Below are 15526 nucleotides of genomic sequence, written 5' to 3' on the forward strand. Positions count from 1 at the left end.
ATCTTGAGGCTTAATGGGGTACACCTTGTAAGGGGAGGTGTGGAATTTGTTTTTGAAATGTGTCCTGTTAAGGCACAAAGCATCATTCTTCCAAAAAATTTGCGTGAGACATAAAGGTGCAGTTGAAGTGCTGTGCGAAATATACTTCTAAAGTATTCCCGTAACCTTTATATAACCTTTTATTCACTTTACTTTTTTATCACTATGATATAAATAGAATAACGAAAGCTCCCTCTAGTGACTGATGCATAGATGAAGGTGTTTTCAGTTCCTTGGGACAATCTTAGTAGGTAAGAGGTAATCAATCAGAACTAGTTGACTGCTAAATCACATTGAAATGGAGACTGATGGTTCCTGAGAGACAAGGCTAGTGGCTGGCCTGTACACTTTTTGAGTGTTATGATGACCAATAACATAAAAACACTGAGTGGGCTTCAAAGGTAGGAGAGACTTGAGTAACCTAAGTTGTTGCTCTTCTTTCTGGAAATGTGCTTTCTCCTACTTTCAAGCCTCCTCTACCTTTCAAAAACTTAGTAGGAATAGAGAATATCCATTGCTTTTTCCAGGCCCTGTTGAAGAGTGGTAAACTGATAAAATGAGTTAAGCATTAGCCATCAAATGCATCATTTTTAAGATTACAGTACTGTGTAAAACATTATCTACTTCTCAGGTGATTTTAATCTAGTTATAAAACAAATGCTTTCCATCACAACCCATTTATTTTAGATGGGTGAAAACATTTTTGATGGAGTTATGGGGGAGAACGTCGGGTATAAAAGGCACTTGTCTGACCAGCTACAATTTCTGTACGTATATATTGTTTACTATGCAGAGAGTATGAGCCAGGTGCCTGCTGATGTGAACTGCCATCATGCTCACAGTGGAGGCCAAGGGTTTCACCAGCCGTGCTAAGCACGAGCTATATAGTGACTGCAGCTTGTAGCAGGAGGGGGGGGATTTTTGTTTTGGGGGAATCTCAAAATAGGTCATCCTGTCACAGAGCTGGGATTTGGTGACCTTTAGTGGACCGGAAGATAGATATCATCTCTTGAGTGGAGCCTATAAAGATATTAAAAGGGCATGCCTGTGGCTGGATATGTGTTTTGTTCTTGTGCCTAATGATGTTACGCTTAACAGAAAAGGCTCCTATTTCTTAGTGTGCAGGTTTGAGTATTCTTGTTAAAATCAGTGGGACTACTCATGATTAAAGCTAAGCATGAATATAATTCTTTGCAGGGCTGGGGTTTCAGATAGATTTAATAGAAAGCAACAGAAAGGAAAGAAAAGAGACATTTTCATGTTGTGCATTGTATTGCATTGTTTTATTTAGGTATTTAAATACAAAATTGGTTATAGCCACTTTATACATCTTATTTGTGTGGGATTTCCTGCAGTTGAAGAGGAGAGGTTGTAATAATACCTACCTCCTATATTATACTTTTCATCACTAGGTCTGAAAATGCTTTGCAGAAGAGACAAATTTCCTCTGCTTTGGAATTGGGCAGGTTGGACAGGGAAAGGTGATGTGATTTGCTTGCTTTAGGTCACCCAGCAAGCTTTTGGAAGAAAGTAAGAAGACAGTCTGGAAAGACATCTTTCCTGCGTCTGCCCAGCCCAGTTCTGGACTCGTTATGCCCTCTGATGAAGGTATTGCTTACAGAGCCACAGTAACCGGTGGGCACATTCGGGGCAGATGAAGGAATTGAGCATACCTTTCAGAACACTTTTCTGTGATTGTCCTTCATCGCTTTCATTTGTATTATAGCAATGGTTTGGAAGCCGCTCCTGTGGTCGGCGTTACCTGCCTGGCACTCAGGAATATGTCAAGCAAGGTAGAGGCTATGCCTGAAGGAGCCTGTCATCTCCATAGAAAACAAAATGAGCAGCGTGGGGAGGGAAGGGAATGCGCTGAGATTCCTTGGCATTTCCCAGCCTGCTGCCCTGTCAGCTTTACCTCTTGTGATTCGGTTGAGTAATGTTTGCCCAAAAACAGGTAGGGGATGAGTAATCCTGCTGTTTCTTTAATAGAATATGAGAAGCTCTTAATTTTAAAATTAAACAAAACAGCGGCGTCTGTGTAAGAAACACGTGTAAGCAGAATCTCAGTAGTTAGCGTTCAACTGCCTAGTCATGCGGAGACTTTACTCTAGCTTTATTTTTCTGCAGGGAGGGTAGGGGATACGGGTTCACAGTACTCTGGGATCAACTCTTGAGTTCAGCTCTGATGGTTCAGGGCTTACATGAACATTAAGCAAGTAAACAGTGGAGCACACGTTCGGGGAAAGGGAGAGCAATCACTGATCAGTAGTGTTTCACATAATTTGGGGCGGGGGATAGTACCGTTTTTAGCTTTATTCAGGGTTATAATCCTCCAGCCTCTGTTGAGGCACAAATTGGTCCTGTAGCAATAATAGCGTTTGATCCCATGGAGAATTCAGATCTGCAAATTGCTGGTAACTCCATACTACAGCCCACTCTCCTGAACACTCCTCTAAACTGGATTTTACTCCAAAGTAGCCGGCAGTTGTCTGTTATAACATTCTTCTCTTCTTCTAGCACCATGCACAAATTCACTTTCAAAAATTGTTACAGCATACTAAAAGCTAAAACAAATGTTTCTGAACTGTGTGTGGCTCTCTTTTCTGTAGCTGTATTCTAATCAGCCACATATAGACATTGGTTAAAGAATAGCCGTGATGGAGCTACAGCTACGTGGAGATGTTTATTTATCCACCAGAAGTTCACGAAGCACTGTGTAATTCACTCCAGGGTATTCCCTAGAACCTTAATGTGATAGGTGTTATAAGTAACTTTTTTAATAAAAAGATATTTTTATAAAATAAAAACTAGAGCCCTTCTCATCTTCCTGTTAATTTTTCCGGGTGTCCAATTAGCAGTGTAGGTATACCCAAATGGAATCTGGCTCTCAGCTGTCACCTATAGAAATCAGATATCTCAAGCAAAGCACTTATAATAGGCAAAGCCCACCATTTGAGCTGACCACACGGATCACCATTTTTTCCCCAAAACTGAAGCAATACAGTGTGTCCCAGAGCAGAATTACAAACAAAACCAGCCAGATCAAGGAGGACCCAACTTCTCTGTTTATAACTGAGGCTCCTCCTCGGAAGTGGTATTTGTCTTTTTTCCTCTTTTGCCTCGCCAAATCTGAACCAAAACGGGAGATTGTGGCCAGAAAAGGGAAACGAGACAAAACCGATCATTTGTACTCATGTATTGCTTCCACTCAGCCGTTCACATAACAGCGCTGTAATTGCTAGCAGACCACCCTCTCACAGCGCTTCTACTTCAGTCCTGCACAGGATGGGATGTGGGATATATTAAAAACAGGTCTTCAGATTCTTTCAGTACATCTCATGCTTTCATATTAGTTCTGCAGATGTGTTGGTGCCAGTACGGAGTTGCAGGCTACAGAGAGCTGCCTGTCTCAGTGGTGTGAGTCAGGAGAGCTCTGGACAGTGTTCACTGGAGTCAGCAGAGTTAGATTTCAGAAGTATGTTTTATTAAAAGTTTTCCTTTCTACTCAGGCTCAGGTATTAATGCTGGAGATGGTATTTCCGTTACAAGTGCAGTCATTTATTATTAACCATCATAGTATTCCTGAAAAGCCCTTGTTTGGCACCTGTAACATAGCACCTGGCCGTATCTTAATATAACTATATCAATTTCAGCTTTGGTAGCCAGCTGGAAAACCAGAATTTAATCAGAAATCCTGGGCAAAGAGGCATCTATCTATAAATATCAAACTATGCCAGTGTATTTTTCAAACAGCCATTAAAAGCCAGAGGAAAAAGCTTGCTCTGGCTGTACCCAAGGTACAGTGGTGCCGGTCAGGACAAGAGATTGTTTTCTGGTGGCAAACTAGTGTAAGAGGTGGTGCCTCAAAGTTATAACTCTAGAAGTTTTAGAACCAGAAGCCTATGCCTTCTGTGCCTAGAAGTTATAACCGGACCCTGTGTGCCTGCCAGGAAACTCTGGCCTGGGCTGCGATAGCCGGTTAGAAATGGAGAGAGGCTGAGGAGTGTTGATAGATAAGACCATAGCAAAGTGGTCTCAGGAGAAAATGTACGTGGTTGCTCTAAAACCCCAAGATGCTGTTGTCTTTCCCTGGAACATGGAGACTGTAAAAGGACTTGGCAGCTTTTCGAGAAAATTTCTCTGTGACTCATTTTTTGTGCAGTTACTGTTCTAAAGAGATGTGACAAAGGGGCAGAGTGTTGGCTGTTACTTCTTTGACTATCTCTTTCTTCCAGAAGGGCTTTTCTTTATCTCTAGGTTGCAGCAAAGGCAGAGCAAAACACAGGCTCCCACTCTAGCATGTTAGTGGTCAGACAATTACTTTTTTCATCTCCATTCTGCTTTTTTCTTTTTCTTTATTTAGGATTGATGAAGCCTTTACTGTGTCTACTTGGCAAAGGAGCTTGAGCACGTGAAGAGGTTAAAGTGCCTAAGTAGTTCCCTGAACAGAGGATATTTATGCCTTTTAATAGTCTGCGAAATTGGGGCATGTGTGCAGTTCTACCCTTTTAAAAAAACAACTCTAACAAAAGCCACGCTGCTGAGATTCTGCTTTCTCTGCTCCAGGCAGATGCGTCTTGCTACGAGCAGACAATAGTGAGAGTAAGAGATGGTGACGCAGCCTGCAACATGTGCCAGCACCGTGAATGCGGATGCTGCTAGGGCTCTGGGTGTTTGGAATCAGAGATGCAGAGCTTCAAGGGACCTCAAGGTTTTGCCTTGTCGATTTTACAGTGACTGCTGCTGTCTGTCCAGCATGCCTTAAAAACCTCCTGTGAGGATGATGCTGCAACCCTATCTTGGCACTTTGCTGCGGTAATAGAGAAGACAATCTCTGTAACGTCTTACCCATGAGTCTGCTGCAAATGAAGCTCCAGGAAACTTCCTCAGTCCAGCCTGGATTGCCTTTAGGGTCTCTTTGCTCTTAGTGGGAGGTGGCTGCCAGGTCAGCGGTGACTGTGTTGTGTGTTTTTAAATAGCAGGAGGGAAGTGACAACATTTCAAGCTCTCTGACTGGAGAGAGTTATAAATTTAATATAAGCAAAGATCTGACTGGTGAAAGGGGGCACTGGAGAGAGTGCAAATTCCCAAAGAGTTATTTGGGGAATTAATAATTGAATATGTAAAAGTGAGCTGACCTTGACAGTAGTGTTTTCAGGTTAAGTATTCGTATTAAAGGTTTCTGCTAGTCTTAAGATATGTGCGGCAGTAAAGTGCTAGTCATTTGAAGTAGTACATTTAAAAAAGACCAGACTGGGAACATTTCAGCAAAGCCTCCCACATCAGTGTTACGCTATTGCAGATTACATTAATGCAAACTATTTTGCTTTCTGATATGAGTCACTCATTCATACCTGTGGGAACTAGCAAATAGTCTTTGAAAACTGCATGGAGGATGCATAAAGCTTACTGAAATATGCTGTATGTCATAAGAGAAGGTACCTGCCCTCATCCTGTGATGTCTAGAGATGGTGTGAAGAAGGGCATTTATGATATGCCCTATCATAAATAGGGTGTTTATTCTTAAGTGCCATCCTTGATCTTGCCTCTTCACAGGCTTTGCATAGTCTTAGGATCATTGCACGAAATGGAGGTAAAGCTTGCTTACCTAAAGCTTGCCTCTGTGAGCGTTAGCATTTTTGAGACCAAGGGCTGAAGTCCTGCTGTGATTGCACTGGGGAGGAATGCATCTTGCTGTGTGACTGATCCGGTTGGGCATACCCCCTTGCCTGTTTTGCTGCTGAATATTCCTGCTTTACTGCAAAATTTCCCCAGAATACTTAGGCGTAGAGCACTTTTTGCTACAGAGTAACCTAGATCTAGCTGATGGAGGCATCAGAAAGCAACGTCAGCACAGAAAGCTCAATAGAGAGCAGAAGGGTGAAGGGGCAATGATAGATGTGTGTGTGGGGGGGGTGGGGGAGATAAATGATCCTCTTCATTCCTTTCCCTAGTCTATTTTTCAGTGTTACGCAGGGCTCATCTCTGTCAGTCAGGAAGAGCTTGTGCTCTGGCGTACAGCCACCGTGCCTCCAGTTCAGCAAGTACTTCTTCAGGGAGGCTGGCAACACTTTCTGTGCCTAGGCCAGAGAGGTTGGCTGCTGGGCAGTGGGGGGGGGGGGGGGGGGGGGGGGGGACTCCTTAATCACATGCCCTGAGTGAGAAGGAGATTCCTTTATAATCTTCTCACCAGCCCTTTTCTTTCATTCAGCTGGTTAGGAGAGAAAAAGGATGGAGAAAAATGCTTTTGGATGCTCTTTGTCTTACTGTTATGCCACTTACTGTACATTTTTTCAATATGGCAGGAGTCAAGGCTCAGCAGCCTTGAAAAATGACACTGAAATCTTTTCGTCAAAGCTTTAGCAAAGGTCGCCGATTTTAAGAAAAAGCCGTGGAAGGCAGGCAAGGCAGTTTACAGTTTGGACCTCCTCTTTCATCATTTTTGTGCTTGAAAGATAACTGTAACTGTTGTCCTGCTAAAAAGTTTTGAAACAAAGGGGAAATGAGTAAGTTTTCATATAATCATCAGGACTGATTTCTACTCTCTCTGGTCCATGACAGTTCCCCCTACAAAATAAAGGAAATAAAAAACAGCACCAGTGATGGAGACATAGTGATTTTTCTCTTAGCTACCTGCGTAAGCAAAGGCTCTGTAATGTGCATTTAGTATCTTTTGGGGTGAATACTGTATTCACCTGTGAAACCTTGAAGAGCTCAAAGACCTGAACGGAATGGCTAGTTGCTATGACAACAAGTTGCATAGTAACAGTTTTTATTCCTAGGTTGAAACCATCTTGCTTCTCCTAAATATGACTGCTTTGGGTGGTCAGAAGTTGGTCATCAGATGAAATTAGGGAAGCTTTTCAAGGGAGAAGTGAAAATGTTGATGTTTGGCATCCTGAGCATCCGTTGAAAAGTGTTCGTTGTTTATGTCAGTGGAAGAAGATAGTCGGCTCCCCCCACCCTCTCCGCTTAGCTGAAGTGGAGGTCAGGAGCTAGCCAGAAAAAGCAGTTCTTGGAAACGACGACTGCGGAAGATTCAGGGGAATTTTCTGCTGTGTAACTCCCAACGCCAATCCCACTAAAGGCAGTAAGCAAATATTAGCAGCTTAAGACTCCAGTAACCTTGAAAATTTCTGACCTTAAGATAAGCCCTGATCAACCGTTCTCCAGCTGGACTGATTCTGAACTTCAGTTGACCTGGGCCTGATTCACACTGGAGCCCTTTATGAATCTAAATCTTAAAGAATTACAACCACAGACTTCAGCAGAGCAAGTTCTGGCTTGTTGATGGATCTACTTGGCAAGATCCCATGGGAGACTGCCTTGGAGGTTGATCTTCAGGAACGACCTCCTTGGAGCTCAAACGTGAAAAGAAAGTGCCCGTAGACAGAAGCCAGGACAGACTACCCAGGAGTAGAGTGAGGCTGACCAGCCTGCAGGTCCCAAGATCCTCATTCTTTCCCTTCTTGAAGGTGGGTGCAATCCTCACCTTTTTTACAGTCACCAGGAACCTGATTGCCATGACCTCTCAGGGGTGATAGAGAGAGACATCGCAGTGACAACAGCTAGGTCCCTCAGGACCCTTGGATGCACCTTGTCTGGTCCCAGGGGCTTGTGTATGTCCAATTAGCTTAAGAGCTCTCTAACTCCAGCTTCCTCTACTGAGGGTAATGCTACATTCCCACAGAGTCTGTTAGTGGACTCTCAAACTTGGGAAGCCTGAACTTCACCTTACTAGTGAAAGCTGGGGCAAAAAGGCATGGAGTCCCCGTTGAGCAGCAGGCCCTTATTTTCCTCAACCTTTCTTTTGTTGCCAGTGTACCCATAGAAGCCTTTCCTGTTGCCCTTCACATCCTGCTTTCAGCTTCATCTGCGCTTGGGCTTTTCCAACTCCATTCCCGCAAGCTTGTAAAATATTTGTATACGTTCCTCCTGGGTAGGCAGGCTGGAGAGATGGAAAGACAGGAAGATCATTAAGTTCAACACAGGCAAATGCAAAGTCCTGTGGCAGGGATGTAGCGGTACAGGCTGGGCACTGACTGGCTGGAAAGCCAGAAAATGGCCGGCAGGTGCTAGTGGAGAAGTTGAACCAGAGGCCACAGCATTCGCTTCTGGCAAAGAAGGCCACCCGCATCCGGGGCTGCATTAGCAAGAGTGTAGCCAGAAGGGCCTGGCTACACCTAGGGTGCTGTGTCCAGTTTTGTGCTCCCCTGTACAAGAAAGATGTTGATGTACAGGAGCTAGTCCAGTGGAGAGCCACAAAGATGGGCGGGGGCTGGAGCATATGAAGAGCGACTGAGGGAGCTGGGTTTGTTCTGCTTTCTGAAGGCAGGTTTTTGGTGCTTACAGCTATCTGATGAGAGGGTATAGAGGAGCTGAACCCAGACTGTGAGCTGCACAGTGGAATGGCAAGAGGCAACACGGGAAACTGAATAGATACTAGAAAGAAATTTTCGCTATGAGGGTGGACAAACCCTGTAACGGAAGCCCTGAGAGGTTACCAGATTTCCATCTGTGGGCGCAGCCAGAACGTGACAAGGCCCTGAGCAACCCGATGTAGCTGGCCCCTCTTTGAGTGGGGTTTGGGTCAGATAACCCCCGGAGGTTCCTTCCAACCTAGGTTATTCTGTCATTCTGAGTTGAGTTGTAGCTGTAGAGAAAAATGGGTATCAATGAGAATCCAATCCTAAATTCTGTTTGTGGATGCAATTCATAATAGATTACATGGTGGTGATCTTGCTGTCCTCTTTTCTCCTCTCTCTCTGAGAGTCCCATACATCTGTCATCCCTGGTGAGCAGTGTCATTATGTTATACTACAAATATTTGGTAATGATACGTCACTGTAATCCCACTGGAGATCATTTCTTCTTTCGTATTGAACAAGTCACTGTATGTTTTACCCTCATACACGTTTGGCATGTATAAAGTAAGCCAAGTTCAGCAGTGACAGGAATACATATGTAGGAAAGAGCTTATAAAGAAAAGAAAATCCAGACATGGCATGTGATTGGATAAGAGCTTTCTTTCATTTTTTTCCTTTGTGCCAACTGCGCTGTGATCCCATCAGACAAGAGGCACAAGGAGGAGCGGAGTGGAGTTGTCCATTTATCTAGTAAAGTCTCAGAAGGACTTGAAGTGGAAGTCAAGTAGTGGAAGTAATCAAAAGAGCTCACTCAGGTGAAGGATTTGGCAGAGGCAGGAGAGAGAACACCAAAATACAAGAAACAGAGTTGAAGGGGGATTGTAATAGGGTGGAATGAACAAAATATACAGAGAGGCCAACGTGGCTTGATTTTAGGGCTTTTTCTTTTTCCCTTGATTTTTAGGGTTTCTTTTTTGTGGAGGAACAATGAAAGCTTGAAGGGTTAACCAGGTTGCTCAGTGCATCTGCAAATCAATGACCAAGCAGAGAACAGGCAGGAGAGGTTATTACCTGTGGCCCAGCAGCTGGGGCAGCGAGGGTACTGCCCCTGGCTAGTGCTCCACAGGATGCAATTTTGTGACTGGGACGTGCTTTTGGAAGATGTAAATCTTGAGGCTGTGCCAGCTCGTCATTAAAGAGCTTGTGGAGCTTGCTTCATGTGTGGAAATTTCAAGCGAGCATCCTGGCCAAATTGTCAGGTGGGTAATTGCATCCTGACACTGTAGAGTTTGCCAGCAGTTGCAACGGGGAAAAAATAGATATTCTTTACTTCCTGTCTCAAAGTGTTCTGGCTATGCTGCTATGCGCTGTTAATGTCCATGTGTCAGCCCGCAGGAGGCTGTGCTGCAGAGGCTTAGGAAGAGAAGAGAGCTTATATAAAACTTTGCTGGGTTTGCAGAACCTTTCAGCTTCTTTCCAGCGTGGACGCTGTAATATAAATAGAAGAACGTCTCACCTTTGAAGTCTGCCTTCCTTTCACGGAAAGGAAGAACTTTGTGCTAGAGCTGGGGTATAACAACTGGTAAATACAAGTCTCAAGGCCAGTTGCATGACACGCTGAAACTCTTGAAGCACGTTTCAATAGGATGTGAGTGGGCTCAGTACCTTGTAGCATCCCATCTGTGTTAGCTAGTTGCTGTCATCTGAATAAGGTATGGCTGTATAAAAGCAGGATTGAAGACTAGGGCATCCTCCAGCTTGCCCCACCCCAGCTGTTCCTCCTCCCAAAAAAATCATTTGTTTTTTTTTTTTTTTTCCTTTGATCAGATTAACAAAATGTTTGGGACTGTGGTTGTTGGACTTGGAATTGCTGGCTTAGCACGGATCCGAGACTTGATGAATCCAATGCCTTCCAGCCCTTCTGAGCATCTGAAACTCTTTGGATTTGTATCCAGGTTAGAAATTTCATCTTAGCGTGTTTCATATGTATGTTTCAATGTCTCTTTCTCCCTGTGCACTTGTTTTTCCATATGGAGGACTATTACTTGAGGGGGATGGGGGAGCGTGAATATCCAATGTTTTATATTTCTCTTAAGATCAAGGCATTCTGACCAGGGAAAGTTTATGCAAGTGTGCCTGTCGTTCTGAGTATCGGCTAGGAAATGAGCACAGAAAAGCTTTGCAAGGGGAAGAAGTAGGTTACCTTAGTGAGACGCTGTGCAGATTTGACTCTATTTAAAATAAAAGCTGAGAGACCCTTCTCACTACAGGATCTGTGTGATTAAAAAGAAATGCAATTCTGACTGACCAAAATTTGCTGTAGGTTCAGGATAGTACAAACTTATAACAGTTACATGAATGAGCTAATGTCTGTATGAAATGTATAGAATAAATTTACAGAAATGTCTAAAGTGTTGCGAAAAGAAAAGTTAAAATATATGTTTTGTAAAACTCCTGACACTCATAACGGCCTCATAAAAATCTATTTAATTTTTTAAAGCCAGATATTGAAACTGTAGGTTTTTGGAAAGAAAATCCTAATTTAGTGGCTACAGTAAGGTTGCCTTTTAGAGAGAAATGTTGCTGTTTCTGTCACTAGCTTGGAGCAGTGGAAGTTTAGCAGGTCTGTGTTACACATATACCTCCCTCTGAGCGTTCCTGCTAGAGCGCCTGCTCTGTAACAGCAAAGCATGAAGGTTTTACATAGTTAGGCAGTACATGTATGGATCTCAGGCTGTGAATGTATTTTTTCCAGCTATATTTAAATCATGCAGTCAGAGCTGTTTGAGATGGAAAGGATCCATTAGGTCATCCACTTTACTGCCCTGCCAAACAGGGCTGAGCTAGCACTGAACCCATTATTGATAGGATTTCCGCTACTTCTGTGGAGAAATAGTGCTAGCAAAGGGCACAGTTCAGAGACCGTTTTCCTCCCTCATTATTGGAAATGTTGCATCGCTCTTTGCATCCCAATCACACACAAACACTACCTATCTTTGCTTTCAAGTCCTGCTTGTGGCCTACATTCATCCTTTCTGTCCTAATACTGTCAAGGTGTCTGCTCCAGTCATTTCTGACGCAGAAGGCTTTTGTTGGGTGATATGCTCAGGGAGGTGGCCAAGAGATCCTTCCCGCAGCGTTGTCTGATATGGTGTGCATGTTGCATCCCAAGCCATCAGAGCCAAGTAGTTGCTTTCTCCCTCTCCTGCTTCTCTGCGCTGCTTTTAGTTGCACATGGTCCAGAGAACTTAGGTGCTTTTGGCTATGAAGTCCAACACATCAGGGAGAAGTTCTCCCGTAGAAGCACTGTCCCCTTTCAAGTTACACTTTTAAAATTGTTCTTGTGCTATAATGCTTATTTAAAAACACTTCCGCGGGTCAGCAGCTTCTATACTGATACCACCACCTACACACTGACCCGTATATTTTGTTATTTTGTGCACTCCACTGCTGTCTGAACATGCTTATCTCTTTCCTGGACCACAAGCTTCCTTTTCTACCCTGTGACAGTGGGGCATGGGAACAGTTTCTAAGTGCTGCTGCACAGCATCTAATTGGGAAGAATGGACTGTAATGGTTATGCTCTGATTGTGTTGTTGCGTTTATTATGTGTTTATTTTGTTAATAATCAGGAGAAACCTGGGCAAAATTAATGAGGCCAAACAGATTAGCATGGAAGATGCTCTAAGAAGCAAAGATATCCATGCAGCCTTCATCAGCACAGAGAACAGAACTCATGAAGAAACCATCAGGTATTTTGTGGGGTTTTTTGGTCTTGATTTGTTTTTTGGTTTTTTCCCCTCCATAAGTTAGAAGCATACAGAAGCTGTGTTAAGCTTTTGAAGGAGAGCATGTGAACACCTGAAGAGAGACTGCCAGACTGGAAGTATGAAGTGTGTGATAGTGACTTCCCTAGAGCACTGAATAAGCCCTGGAGTAGTTGGGATTAAGATGCATTGAGTTCTCTCATAATTGCAGTCAGCTACCTCTAGGCCTATGTATGGTGCGCAGGTGGCTTAAAGCAGGATTCAAAGCTTTTCCTCACAGATCATATAGAGGAAGGGCTCAGTTTTCCCCTTGGGTGTCTGGAAGTTAGAAATTGCAGTGCTCAATACTGCAGCATTGTAGTGACTCGCAGCCAATGAGTGAGATCTGTGGAGAAGGCAGAAATAAAACCTAGCTCTCCAGGTGCTTAAACGTGTGATGTAGCCACCACAGCCTCTTGCTAGGAAAGATGCCTTTTATTTCTGTTACTCCATGTTGTGTGTTTCTCCAAAGGGGGCTGACTGCAGGAGTGAGGAGCAGTTAGCACCGTGGACAGAAATGATCATGATGATATACTTCTTAAAGAATGATATTGTATTCCTTTCAGAACGTTTTTAGAAGCTGGGAAACATGTCCTCGTTGAGTACCCCATGGCTTTGTCTGCTAAGGCAGCCCATGAGCTCTGGGAGATGGCCGAGCGGAGAGGTAACGGCATTTATTCTCAAACCGTAACTTAATCCGTACTTAAACATTGGGTAGCACCAAAGACATCTGACAGGGAGTAGGGCCCCACTGATCATGCTGTTCAAGGAAGTATACATGTCTCAGAGAGCTGTCAGTCTAGGATTTAAGATGTATGCCAGTGCGGAAGTAAACGCACAAGCGTTGAAGCTAAAGTCTAAGGTGTGTTTACTCTCATAGGAGCTCTGATCTCAAAGTTTCTGGCACTAAGAATGCAGTTAAAGAGAAGGAAAGTTCTGTCATAGTGATAGTAAAGCACTTAATGAATGTAGCCGTTGGACTTGTGCACCTCCCTGCCCTTTTTCTCATTGAAAATAAAACTGGAAGCAGCACCCTTAGCTTCCAGTGTTTGTGACGTATGCTCATCACGCAGTTGTTCCTGCTGTTGTGGACCAGCAAGGCCTCCCTGTTTGAAAGAAAGCTTGTCTCTAAGTAAAATCTCTTTATTTCTGGAAAGCATGTGCTCCCATCCCTGCAGTACTAAGGGTCAGAGGCTGACAAGTCAGTTGAGGCCAGTCAGTGGGCTTGTATGGAGCTGTAAGAAAGGGAACAGTGCTGGACAGGAGCAGAGTGCAAGCTGTTTGGACAAGTTGCACTATTTATACCACTGCCTTTTAAAAATTTCCTTTGTCACTTTGCCCTAAAACACCGGAGGTATAGAATTCCCTATTTTGCTATTTCCTTCTACCAGCCCCACTTACTGACTTGTTCCTAGCCAAATGGCTTCCCATTAAGCAGAATTTATGCCTCTTCTCTCAAAGCAGCAGCAGTTACTGTCAGCAGCCTAAATTGACTCTCTTGGAGACCTTCCAGAAAAGCACGTATTGAATGAGAGCCAGATTCAGATGAGGATTGACTAACCTCTATTGCAAAGTAGCCCAATTAAATGCAATAGAGAGAGGTGCTCCTTAACATATTGTTACAATCTGGGTCTCAGCGTTGTGCTTTTTTTTTTTTTTTTTTTCCTTCTTCTTAATCTGTTTTCCTAATTCCCTGGGAGGAAGAGTGCAGAACAGAGAAGTGTGAGGGGAAAGAGGCCAAGAATTCACCCTTGTTTTACTTTGAAGACGAATGCTTCAGCTTTAGTTGGGTGTTTGGTTTCCTTGCAGAGTTTCACTTAATCACTGTGGTTACTGTTATTATAGACTCTGTTGCCTCCTGAGAATCATGAACCCAAACTGATGCCTCAGCACTGGGCATGAGTTTGATTTTTCTCCTGACATCATGTTGCCAGTCATGAATGAGGATGTTTTTAAGTGATCTCCCACCAGTGACTGTTGAAGCTTTCACTACTCTGTGATTCATGCAGAAAACTCTTATTTAATCTGGCCTGATTTTTGTTTTTCTTACCAACAGGTAAAGTCCTCCATGTGGAGCACATTGAACTGCTGACCGAAGAGTACAAGCAGCTGAAGAAAGAGGTGGCTGGGAAAGACCTGGTGAAGGGAATGTTGCATTTCACAGGTCAATAGCTATGAGGAGACCTAAATTTGCTTGGGTTTGTCTGCCTGCTCGGCAGAGACGTCAGCCCTTCTAGGCTTCATTCACTCATTTTAGATGAGAGACTTATCTATAAATGGGCTAGAGATATGCATGTCAGTTCTGGATGTTTCCATGAAATTAGAGAATTATCTGAAAAACACCTTTGCCTTAACAGTTATCTTCTATTGGCCATTGTTTTGTTAACCTCTCTGCTACCTCTGATGAAGAATGCAAGTGTGTACCTCATTGAATGGGGGAGAAAGTGCTTCTTCATCTCTCCTGTACTGTGATGGTAGTGACCAGTCCCCCTCCTTCATACAGAGGAAGACAAGCTCTGAGGAAGTGCCTCCAGGGGACCTTCAGGCTTTTCCACTGCTGTTTCGTTCCTGGAAGAGTTGAGAGAGATTGCTGAGTTATTTTTTTACTCCCTCCTCCATCTCCTTCTGAAGCTACAGACATGCTTCTGCCCTCAACATGTCCTCAATGGTTTGTTGTGTCTGCACTTTGTGCAGCCTTTGCTGTCATAGCTGATCCATTTCAGGGTAGACCGTGTTTTTTGGGTTCCCAAATGGTGAAATTTCCGCTGATCTCTACACCCTGATGTCCAAGCCTGCACCTCTGAAATTTCTTCAGCCTTTTCTGTGCAGGGCAGTATTCTCTTCCCCATTTCTCAAGTCTCTGTGTTGCTGTTGTACCAGGTAGCGTCCTTGATGAAAAGCAAGCAGGATTCCCAGCTTTCAGTGGAATTGCCCGACTGACTTGGCTGGTTGACCTTTTTGGAGACCTCACTGTTACCTCAGCTACCCGAGAAGAGCAGAAGGAGAAGAATTATTCCAGAATGACAGTTCATTTTCAAACTGCAAACAAGAAGTGAGTAATGGCCAGGCTGCTCAGGTATCTTTGCAGGAATTTTGCATCTTTTCTTCCTCCCGTGAAAACAGAATGGATGAATGCTGGCATGACAGTGTAAATTCAGTAAAACAAGAGAAACAGGCCTGACAGCGTTTTCTGTGGTACTCGCAGTAAAAAGAGCAATGTCCGTTTAAGAGCCTAAGACAGTTTAAAAAGCTCTTTTCCAATGCCAGCGCATAGGAGTGGGTCCATAATGTATTTTACCATGTCCAGCTGTGAAA

At 43.7% G+C, this 15526-nt stretch overlaps 1 protein-coding gene across 7 annotated transcripts in view; it reads left to right on the top strand.

Annotated features, from left to right (window-relative positions):
- Positions 1-15526, top strand: part of BLVRA (biliverdin reductase A) — a 52165-nt gene that overhangs the window by 28620 nt on the left and 8019 nt on the right. For 5 of the 7 annotated variants that reach the window (XM_068936002.1, XM_068936006.1, XM_068936001.1 and 2 more), the window contains 5 exons: positions 10233-10360; positions 12038-12157; positions 12778-12875; positions 14268-14375; positions 15092-15263. In XM_068936002.1, the coding sequence (XP_068792103.1) occupies positions 10242-10360; positions 12038-12157; positions 12778-12875; positions 14268-14375; positions 15092-15263 (617 nt within the window). In that variant the 5' untranslated portion in view covers positions 10233-10241. Of the gene's footprint in view, positions 1-4402; positions 4459-9369; positions 9665-10232; positions 10361-12037; positions 12158-12777; positions 12876-14267; positions 14376-15091; positions 15264-15526 lie in introns of all 7 variants that reach the window. The other 2 variants (XM_068935999.1, XM_068936007.1) reach the window with 2 other exon arrangements.

This window comes from Struthio camelus, chromosome 2, assembly GCF_040807025.1.
Source record: "Struthio camelus isolate bStrCam1 chromosome 2, bStrCam1.hap1, whole genome shotgun sequence".
NCBI classification, from domain to species: domain Eukaryota; kingdom Metazoa; phylum Chordata; class Aves; order Struthioniformes; family Struthionidae; genus Struthio; species Struthio camelus.